Source organism: Gymnodraco acuticeps, unplaced genomic scaffold (genome assembly GCF_902827175.1).
Source record: "Gymnodraco acuticeps unplaced genomic scaffold, fGymAcu1.1, whole genome shotgun sequence".
Classification (NCBI taxonomy): Eukaryota; Metazoa; Chordata; class Actinopteri; order Perciformes; family Bathydraconidae; genus Gymnodraco; species Gymnodraco acuticeps.
Window position 1 is genome coordinate 5,086,231 of NW_022990313.1, and position 11,391 is coordinate 5,097,621.

The following is an 11,391-nucleotide window of genomic DNA, read 5'->3' on the forward strand; positions in this document are numbered from 1 at the left end:
TATCGGTATCGGCGATACTGGCCTTGAAATACTTGGTATCGGATCGAATCCAGATTTTGTGGTATCGCCCACCCCTAGTGTCTACCGTCTCTGCGTAGAATAACAGTAGCAACAAGGACCTGTGGGCTCACGTGCGCCCCCTTCAGTGTGGCAGAGGTTATGGCTGCCTCTCCTGGTGCTTTTTTCATTGCCGTTGTACGGCGAGCCTAAATATCATATATACGTGAAATACGTTATTTAGAGACTATGGATGGCGAGGATAAATGTAATAAATGGATCTACAAACATTACATTGGTGACATACAGTGAGATGGTAACAGGCATGCGCTTAGGGCCCGCTTTCCAGCCAGTTTCTGTGGGGTGACGCATTCTGAGGTGAGGCAGAGCTCATCTGTGCCTCACCTCCCCACACAGTAACTGGCTTGAGCGCGCTCACAAAATAAGTGGCCGCGCTAAATTAGTGCCCGCGCTCCAGCAAGTTACTGTGGGCTTACGTGAGGCAGAGCTCGTCCCTGCCTCACTTCTCATCGCTACCCGTAGTTGTAGCGGAGCTCGGCAAATTTGCTGATTTTGACTATAAAAAGCGATTGGAATCATACATAAATCACATTTACAAGTTACAACACAGATCAGTCGAGACATTTTATTATTATTACTATTTAGTTTTTCTTTAGTTGTTTTTCTGTTATATTGGAGTATGACGGAGCCTACACACGGCGGCGTGCGTTGCCGCTTCAACGCTTCTGCCCATTCACTTTGAATGGGGTGACGTCACGATTCGCCGAACTGCATTGTGGGAGCAAAGCGTAGCTTCTCTCGCGGTGCTCGCTGCAAAAGTAGAGCAATGTTCTACTTTGCGCCTCGACGGAGGCGTCAGCCAATCAAATCCCGCGTATGCAAATCTGACATTACAAGCGCTAGCCAATCAAACCGCGTGTATGTTGGCAGAGCCAGACCGCAGTTATTTCCCATATGTCAAAAAATGGAGGAGAAAATGATCGTGGCGGTACTATATGACCAGTCCCTCTTTACATACAGGGATACAAACCGGAGGAGCCAGGCATGGGGGGAGGTGGCAGAGACAGTGGGTGAAACTGGTAGGTTTTCGCCTGTTTGGGGAGTTTATATCCAGTGTACTTCGTTTGAATGGACAGCTAGCAAGCATAGACAGTATATTTAGCCAGCATGGATGTAGCATGAATGCTTTGCTTTGTATGTCCGGGGCGGGACATTCATGTGATTGGGTGTTGGTCGCGTTGTTCGTAAAAAATCCCCAAGCTTCAGACACGCCCACCGCCAAGCGGTAACGCACGCCGCCGTGTGTAGGGGCCGTGACAGGTGAGGCTCTGCCTCCCCTGACTGCACGTCGCTGGTTAAGACCACTTCAAGTGTCGGATTTTGGAAAATGGATTTTGAGTTTTCTCATGGCAGGGACTTTACTTCCTCTTGACACCGTCGGTTATTTACAAAAAACACCTACATATATTTGTTATTGTGCTTCTGTCTTTCTGTGTCTTTTCATCTGCTCCGTAACTCCCTCAACGCGCCGCTCGCTCTCTTTTCTTGATCGCCCTCTCACATACAGGAGAATACTTCACTGCCCGCTTCATTGTAGAATTTCTGCCATGTCTCTACTTTCATTTCACCATCTCTGTTATTAAGTTATGGAATACTAAATAAATAAGTAATTAGATACCTTACCGTTACTGTACTCATAAAGAATGATAGGAATAAGAATAATGCGTATTGAACTGGTTTCATTAATTAGTGAGTTTATTTAAATTAGATTAAATTATAGAAGCCCTATGTTATCAGTATGTCTGCACAGCAGTTACAATGGTCAAACTACATTGAATTGTACCCATTTTTTCTTTAATAGTTACATTAGATATTTTAATGAGATATGGACCGCAAACCAGAAATGTACCTGGTTTTCATTTTAAAAAATCAAGTCGGCTGGGACCACAGACCCAAGAAAACTATTGGTAACACACTACATCATAATGGATCAAATCCTGCAGCGCCTGAAGGTCCCCTGCTCAAGAAGAACATGAGAGGCCCGTCTGAAGTTTGACAATGAACCTCTGAAGGATTCAGAGAAGGCTTGGGAGAAGAGGATGTGGTCAGATCAGACCTTCGAGATCTTTGGCATCAACTCGACGTGCCGTGTTTGGAGGAAGAGAGATCGCTGACTATAACCCCAGAACACCATCCGTCAAGCGTGCAGGTGGAAACATTCTGCTTTGGGGTGTTTCTCTGCTAAGGGGACAGGAGGACTTCCTGCATTGAGGACACTGAACATGGGTCATGGAGGGGTCTTCCAGCAGGACAATGACCCTGAACATACGGCCAAGGCAACACAGCAGTGGCTAAAGAAGAAGCACATTTAGGTGATGGATTGGCCTAGCCAGTCTCCAGACCTTAATCCCATAGAACATCTGTGGAGGGAGCTGAAGCTTCCAGATGCCAAGCATCAGCCTCAAAACCTGAAGGGTTTGGAGAGGATCTTCAGAGAGGAGGGGACCAACATTCTTCCTGAGATGTGCACAAACCTGGAGACCAGCTACAAGAAGCGTCTGACCTCTGTGCATCCAACAAGGGTTTCTCCACCAAGATCTAAGACATGTTTTGTGATCAAAAACTTATTTCACACAGTTAGATGCAAATCCATTTTTCTTTTATATAATGTTAATTTCTGGATTTTCTTTTTGATATTCTTACTCTCACTGTTCAAATAAACCTACCATTAAAAATACAGACTGTTCATTTATTTGTAATTGGGCAAACTTACAACATGTGCAAGGGATCAAATACTTATTTCCTCCACTGTATATCACAATATATGTATTATTATTAAGATATAAAAAAGTATGTATATCCACTAAGTACCGTTCTAATTCACCCTGTTTATTCGATTTCACCAAAGATCTATTTAGAAAATTGTTTTTCTGGGTAATTTACGTGTATACAATAGTTTATTTCTAATTGATCAAATAAGAAGAATTTTAATGTATCAGTCATGGCCGACTTTGCTCAGATCCAAGGATTTGCCAGATGAACCCGCTAGGGGGCCCTGGGCCAAAAACAATTGGCCAATTAGCCAGCCAGTAGTCTGCCTACCTGGATGTTAACTGCGTATAAGGGGGCTGTTTCTCACATATGTGTGCATCTAGACCGGGTGACGACACTACCTATTGACGCAGCAACCACCGTAAGTTATATTGTTGTTTAATTAGACTTCACTGTTTCATTTATTCTACTCTGTATAATTGTTCTGTAGTTATTGTAGCTAAAACGGCACTTTTGAGAGATTTAAATCTCAGATCTGCTCAAGTGAACCTGTTACACAGGTCTCAGTAGGGGCACTCAACCCTGCATTACAATATAGGCAGGGCCACTCTGCTGTCGCCCATCAGCTGTAGAGAGGTAACTAATTAGAGGGGCGTGGCCCCACAGCTGTGAGAACTCAGCAATCAGGCGTCCATTTTAGGTAGCTCTTTCTGACAAAGACATTGGAGTCCTGCGGGAGTAAGACTGACAAAGACATTAGAGTCCTGCGGGAGTCACGAGGGTGGCAAAAAGGAGGCAACTCCTACTCTGATTGAGCTAATTACCGCTGGTGTCTTATTTTCTTTTCTTTAGTTTTCTAGCCCCTCGTGCTATAATCATGTATATTTTCTCCATTCCTGTTCATGTGTCTTCTCGCAATTATCACTGGCCCCGTGTATCTCCTAATCGCTATAACCGGCCTGCTCTCGTCTATCCCACATGCTCCACTGAGATCCAACATCTAGTTTCAGGTGGCCTGTGGAACTGCCAGTCAGCTGTTCCTAAGGCTGACTTCATCTCTGGCTACGCTTCCCTGCAGTCTCTGGATTTCCTTGCTCTCACTGAGACCTGGATTACTCCATCCAACACATCCACCCCAGCAGCTCTCTCCACTGCATATTCCTTCTCCCATACACCCAGACCCACTGGCAGCGGAGGTGGCACTGGTCTCCTGCTCTCTCCCAAATGGAGCTTTTCCCTCTTCAAGCTACCTAACTTCACTCCTTCCACCTTTGAATTTCATGCCGTCACAGTAACCCATCCTATACAATTAACCATTGTTGTTCTCTACCGTCCACCAGGCGCCTTGGGGGACTTCTTGGAGGAATTAGATCATCTCCTCTCACACATCCCTGAAACTGGTCCTCCCGCTGTACTTCTCGGAGACTTCAACCTCCAGACAGGGAAGATAGACGAACTAACATCTCTGTTAACCGCCTTTGCTTTCTCACTGTCTCCATCCCCACCAACTCATAAAGCTGGCAATGTCCTTGATCTCATATTCTCAAGGAACTGCACTACTTCTAACCTCTCTGTAAACCCGCTCCACACATCCGATCACTTCTTCATTTCATTCTCTCTACCCCTTTCCAAACATAACAAACTAATCTCTTCTCATCCTGCACCTGTCCGCCGTAACCTTCGTTCCCTCCTCCCCCCTCTACCTTGCCTCATCGGTGCTCTCAGCCCTCCCTTCCTCTGACTCGTTCCAACTCCTGCCTCCAAACTCTGCTGCAGAAACTCTCCTCTCTACTCTCTCTGGACTCTCTCTGTCCTCTCACATCTCGGCAGGCTCGTCAGTCCCCTCCTGCTCCCTGGCTAAATGACGCACTGCGTGCTAATAGAACCGTCCTTCGGGCAGCAGAGCGGAAACGGTGGAAATCCAAACACCATGACGACCTCCTAACCTATCAGGCTCTCCTCTCCTCTTTCTCTGCTTCGATCTCTCAGGCAAAAAGCACTTTCTTTCAAGATAAGATCCAATCTTCCTATTCTAATCCCAAAAAACTATTTTCCATCTTCTCCCTCCTGGACCCCCCCAAAGCACCTTCCCCCTCCTCCCTTCTGTCAAGCGACTTTGTTAACCACTTTGAAAAAAAGGTTGATGATATTCGCTCTTCTTTTTCTGACTCACCTTTACTCACCGCTGGGTCACCAGACCCTCCTTTCACCCACACACTGACCTCCTTTTCCCCTCTCTCTCCAAGTGAGGTTCTTACCCTCATTACCTCTGCCCGCCCTACCACCTGTCCTCTGGATCCTATCCCTTCAAACCTCCTTCAGACTATCGCTCCTGATATTCTACTGTTTCTCACCCATTTCATCAACACTTCTCTAACTTCTGGTCACTTTCCAAACAGTCTCAAGGAGGCAAGAGTAAACCCTCTCCTAAAGAAACCCACTCTCAACCCGTCTGATGTTATAAACTACAGGCCTGTCTCTCTACTCCCGTTCCTGTCTAAAACACTTGAACGCGCTGTCTTTAAACAACTCTCCTGTTATCTCCATCAGAACAACCTTCTGGATCCGCACCAGTCTGGTTTCAAGGCAGGTCACTCCACAGAAACTGCCCTCCTTGCTGTCACTGAGGAACTGCACACTGCTAAAGCAGCCTCCCTCTCCTCTGTCATCATCCTATTGGACCTGTCTGCTGCATTCGACACGGTGAACCATCAGATCCTCCTTCGCACTCTCCAAGAACTTGGAGTTTCAGGCTCTGCTCTTTCCCTCCTCACCTCATACCTCAAAGACCGCACCTACAGGGTTACTTGGAGAGGGTCCGAGTCCGACCCTTGTCAATTAACTACAGGGGTCCCTCAGGGCTCTGTTCTTGGTCCCCTCCTCTTCTCCCTGTACACAAACCCGCTCGGATCAGTCATTAGCCCGCATGGTTTTTCATACCACTGCTACGCTGACGACACCCAATTAATTCTGTCCCTTTCCCCGCTCAGAAGACCCAGGTCGTCGCACGCATCTCTGCTTTGTCTAGCTGAACATCTCTCAGTGGATGTCTGCTCATCACCTCAAGCTCAACCTTGACAAGACTGAACTGCTTTTTCTTCCAGGAAAAGATGGTCCCACTCTTGACCTGACAATCAACATTCGGCACCTCTGTTGTTTCCCCGACTCAGACTGAAGGAATCTGGGTGTGACCCTAGATAACAACCTGTCCTTCACTGCAAACATCGCTGCTACAACCCGTTGCTGCAAGATACACGCTTTCCAACATCAGGAAGATACGTCCCCAGCTGACACAGAAAGCCACGCAGGTTCTGGTCCAGGCTCTCGTCACCCTCACGCCTAGACCTACTGCAACTCCCTCCTGGCTGGTCTACCTGCATGTGCCATCCGACCTCTGCAGCTCATCCAGAATGCAGCGGCTCATCTGGTCTTCAACCTTCCTAAATTCTCCCACACCACTCCGCTCCTCCGCTCCCTTCACTGGCTTCGGTAACTGCTAGAATCCACTTCAAGACAATGGTACTTGCATTACCATGCTGCGAATGGAATCTGGCCCTTCCTACATCCAGGACATGGTTAAACTGTACACCCCAGCGCGTGCACTACGCTCTGCATCAGCCAAACGACTCGCTGCGCCCTCGCTGCGAGGGGGACCCAAGTTCCCATCAGCAAAAACATGTGGGTTTGCTATCCTGGCTCCTAAATGGTGGAATGAGCTCCCCATTGACATCAGGACGGCAGATAGCTTGCACATCTTCCAGACTGAAAACTCATCTCTTTCGACTCCACCTCGAGCGATAGAATTACTAACAAAGAACTGCTAAGAGAGCACTTATATACTAATAAAGGACTGGCTTATCTAAAGCCAGTTGAGTAGCACTTGAAATGTTTGGCTCTATGAAACCTGATGTACTTATATGATTCTGTTTTCTTCAAGGTTGTGTCTTCCTGGTCGAATGTACTTATTGTAAGTCGCTTTGGATAAAAGCGTCAGCTAAATGCAATGTAATGTAATGTAACATATTTGACACATCGTTATCTTTCCCTTCCCCTGTCTGAACTGTTTTGTAAGGGCACCGTAACTGCACACTGCACTGATCACCATGAGTAAGGGGACAGACTTCACTTTGCTGCTCCCAAACAAAGATGAAGTAGTTAGGATTACTTCGGAAAAGCATTACGTTTGTAAACTCACAATAAGAACCCACAACATTAAAACAGAGGATGTCCAAAAATCACACAGAATATAGCATATGTGTGTGTGTGTGTGTGTGGTGGGTGTGTGTGTGTGTGTGTGTGTGTGTGTGTGTGTGTGTGTGTGCTGTGTGTGTGTGTGTGTGTGGTGTGTGTGTGTGTAGTGTGTGTGTGTGTGTGTGTGTGTGTGTGAGTGCGTGAGTGCGTGAGTGCGTGTGTGTGTGAAAACAATGGCTTACATGAATTAGAGTATTTCACCATTGGGGCACAAAACTTGAGCCAGCTGATAACTGATAACTATATTCAGAGCTTTACAATATGGACTACAAATATGTTCTAGTAAGGGTCAAAGCCCGTCCAGCCTTTCCAGTCGTGCTACAGAGACCCTCAGGTGCAATGCATCTTCCCCAAAATGAAATAACTTCCAGGCAGAGTGTGACTGACCGTTGACGATTCTGGCCACCCTCCAGAGTCGCAGCAGGATGAGGAGACCCGTCCCATCAAAGGCGTCTTCATGGAAGATGAACACAATGTCCAATATGAAGGAAACCGTCACCACCAAACCATCAAACACCTCAAATTTGTGCTGGAAGAACTCCAGACGGAAAGCAAACAGCTTCCCGAACAGCTCCACCATGAAGAACGTGAGCAGAGCCAGGCTCAGGTAGTGGAACACCTGCAAACAAGTGGGTTAGAAACAGGTTTTATACAAAGGTCTTTATTAGAAACACTAATGTGGACCAATCTGTCTCTCACCTCTGGAGCAAGGTGGTCATGTTCCAACTTGATCACGGACAGATCTATCAGCAGCTCGGCCAGAACAAAGATGGCATCCAGGATGACCAAACACACCACCACCACCTGGAAGCAAAGTCAGACCATCAGTACAAGGTGCCTAACACATTGTACACATCAAGCTCTGTGTTTCCTACTGCATGTGTGAAACAAATACATAAAGGGAGACACAATCACAAGTGATGTCACATATTCAGCGCCGGTTAGGTATAAGACTAACGTTTGGAAAGTGACCACATAGAAAGAAGAGAGCCTCTGCTCATTTGTACAAATAAGACTTAATAAATGAACATAATTAATGAAGGCTGAATCACCAATTTTCTTTTTCCTGCTGTTTCTGGGAAGCTCTAACAAAGCAGCAGAGGATCGCAGTGTTCTTGACGGCTTCTAGCTGACCATGGAGTCAGCGATGTAGCTTGGTGTTTGCCCATTAAAAAGGACATTTATATGTCAGGAGGAGGAGCTTCAAATAAATCCTAAAGTAAACAGGAAGCCATGGCAGAGCGGATTAAACTGGACTGATGTGTTCGCTCTTCTTAATTCTTGTTAGCAGCTGATCTGCAGAGTTTTGGATGAGCTGAAGTCTGGCAGTAGTTTCTTTCGGGAGGTCAGTGAAAAGTGCATTACAGTAGTCTATCCGGCTCGAGACGAAGGCAGGTATTAGCTTCTCAGCGTCTTTCTGATTGATGAATGGTCTTACTTTAGCAATGTTTCTAAGGTGAAAGAAAAAATGTATTATCACGTTGCTAATGTGTGAGCTGTAGCTTAGATCTGAATCTAATACAACAGATTTTTGACCTCCGGTTTGATCCTGGGAGTAAATCTCCCCAGATTATTAACCAGCATTTCCCTTTTTGCTTGTGGGCCGACTAGCAGGATTTCAGTTGTCCTCATTCAGCTTTAGGAAGTTACAGCTACTACTACTACTACTACTACTACTACTACTACTACTGTGCAATGCAGTGTGATTCGGTTCACCGGATACAGTTGTGTATCATCCGCATAGCTGTGAAAGCATACATTGTGTTTTCTGATCAGGTCACTAAGTGGCAGCATGTATAATGAAAATAATAACGGACCTAGACAGCTCCCTTGTGGAACCCCATAACAGCTATTGTGTTACAATACAATACAGCTTTATTTATATAGCACTTTAAACCTCCAGACCAAAGTGCTGTACAGGCAAATAAACAAAACATACAAAAAGTAACACAGCTCAGCTCACACAGAGTACAAGTAAAAACAATAGACAATTTAAAAGCAATAAAAGCAACGCTCTAAAAGATGTTAATACGCTAAGGAGAAGAGGTGGGTTTTAAGAAGCTATTTAAAAGCAGGCAGTGTGGCGGCCTGTCTGATGTCGTGTTCTTTGGACACATGATTTCAAAGGCTGACAAAACATTCTCCCTTTTATTACATTTCTGAACCAGTTTAAGACCTATCAGAAAGATCAACCCACTATTGTCGGCAGTCACTGTTGCCTTGTGGGTAATGTAGGCGACAGGTTTGACGAGATGAACGTGTGGAATAAAAGTTATATCTTTGATTTTGCTGAGGCAAATGTGTTCTTTGAAAAGCAGTCTGTCATGAGTCTTACAATGTGAGAGGATGTTAAAACAAGTTAAACTGCCAAATATTGTCTGCTTCCAGCTTCTGATATACGTGTCAATGTTTGTCCGGTGCCTTGCTTAAGGGCACCACAGCAGGGCCAAGGAGGTGAACTGGGACCTCTCCAAGTAGCAGTCCACACTCCATACTTTAGGTCTGTTCTGGGACTTGAACCAGCAACCCTACGGCTCCCAGTCCAAGCCCCTACTGACTGAACCACTGCCGGACCCACATCAGTGACTTGATGTTGCCCTAGCAACAGATGCATTGAAAGTGTTCAGGCCTACCTGGAAGCGGTCGGAGCTGTAGAGCCTCTGCAGGGACTGTCTGAAGGAGAGTGTGGTGGGGAACAGCCCGGTGGCCGGGCTCAGCTCCTCGCTGGCCGCCTGCAGCTCCTCCTCCTCCCCAGCGACCTGCGGCTCATCCCCCACAGCCGTGAAGTAGCTCAGGTACCGAGCCATGGTGGAGGGAGTGGACCGGGCCCAGCTCAGAGGCACAATGGAGAGAGCTTTCAAATCAAATTAATCTGCAGCCGTTCCTCTTACAACTTTATGACTTTTGTCGATATTTCAGGAAAGCTCTCTGGTTGGCTGTGCAGCTCAAAAGAAAGCAAAATATAGAATAGTTGCAGAGGAATGCAGGTCAGTCAGAGACAGCCAAACACTGTCCGCCTGTGAGCAGATTTCTCCATAAGTTAGACAATCTGAGTTTACTTCTCCTTTAGATTTGCAACATGCTGTTGAGAAAGCAAACCATCTGGTGCGGTGTGAAGGGGAAGCTTCTTAACCCCCCCCCAAAAAAAAGTCTGGAGTTTAATGCAATCATAACCCATCTGCTTTAGACAATTAGTATAAACGGATTGATTCTGTCAATTTCACTGTCCACAGAAACAACTTTTGTTTTAGCCATCAGAAGACACTCCAACATGTTATGGCTGTATAACCTGTCCCTGTGTCGGAGCTGTGCCCCGCAGCTGAGGGACAGCAGGAGATCTCGTGATGAACACATCCGTTTATACGAGTTTTGCAGATTCAGCGTTTTTACCGACAGAAGCGTAAACAATGCGCGCGAGGGAAATATTTAGCGCGAGCTGAAGTCGTTACTTTGTAAACTAACTGAGGTCTTACCTCTTTGTCCACACTGTGTCCTGTAGCTGTAGCACACGGTTCCTCTCACTCAGAACTCTGTGGACTTCCAGCAGAAACTCCGCACCGCCCCCTCCTTCAGAAACACCGTCCTGCCAACTGCGTGTTAATGTGGAGCCGCACTGAACATTACTCACGAACACCTTTTATTTGATAAAACCCTGCATAGCATACACTACAAAGCACTCATTACAACAAGAATTACATTTTAAATGCCCCCCTTTGCTATTTCTTAAGAAGACCTCCCTATAAATACTTTTGGAAGGTTAAATGTGTGCCGAATTAAGGTCAGTTCCTCTCATGATTCTGAAACTGTATTTGAGGGGAATTAGAGTTCATGTTTGCATATAGCAACCATAATTAATGATTTTTGGCTGGAGTTTGCTGTGAGATAACATAGGCTACCTATTCAGTTTTTTTTTTTTAGCAATTTGAGTCAAAAGTAATCACATGCCTTCAGTATTTGTTTAAAGCCAGTTTTGTTTATTGTAGGGATTAGCTATTTGCCTGAATCAAATAGTTTTGAGTGTATTTGACCAATATTGAATTTGGCTACATTCTTTGTGCTGCTGTGTATCTAAAACATAACTACTGACCATCTTGCAAATGGATGGAAAAACAAATAGACCGTTTTGGTGATTTATATTGTGCCAGACGAGGGTTAGTTCACTCAAGTTTCATATAAAACACTGTGATTTATTAACAAGAGAAAACCATCTTATAAGGGTTCAAACATTAGATGTGTAAATCATAGCACAAACATGTTTCTCAGGCCCAATCCTAAACCACGCCCCACACGCTACCCCTACACTACCCCTCCGTTTGCGCATTCGGGCGGAGGGTCGGCCACATTAAAGGT

The 11,391-nt window shown here is 45.7% G+C and overlaps 1 protein-coding gene across 2 annotated transcripts in view; it reads right to left on the reverse strand.

The window, feature by feature from the left end:
- hvcn1 (hydrogen voltage-gated channel 1) overlaps positions 1–10,642 on the reverse strand; it is a 14,227-nt gene extending 3,585 nt beyond the window's left edge. Inside the window, exons 1-4 of one of the 2 annotated variants that reach the window (XM_034222872.1) lie at positions 10,515–10,642; positions 9,675–9,895; positions 7,741–7,845; positions 7,429–7,660 (exon numbers count right to left, since the gene is read on the reverse strand). In XM_034222872.1, the coding sequence (XP_034078763.1) occupies positions 7,429–7,660; positions 7,741–7,845; positions 9,675–9,848 (511 nt within the window). In that variant the 5' untranslated portion in view covers positions 9,849–9,895; positions 10,515–10,642. The remainder of the gene's footprint in view (positions 1–7,428; positions 7,661–7,740; positions 7,846–9,674; positions 9,896–10,514) is intronic. The other variant, XM_034222871.1, reaches the window with a different exon arrangement.
- Between the last annotated feature and the right edge of the window lie 749 nt (positions 10,643–11,391).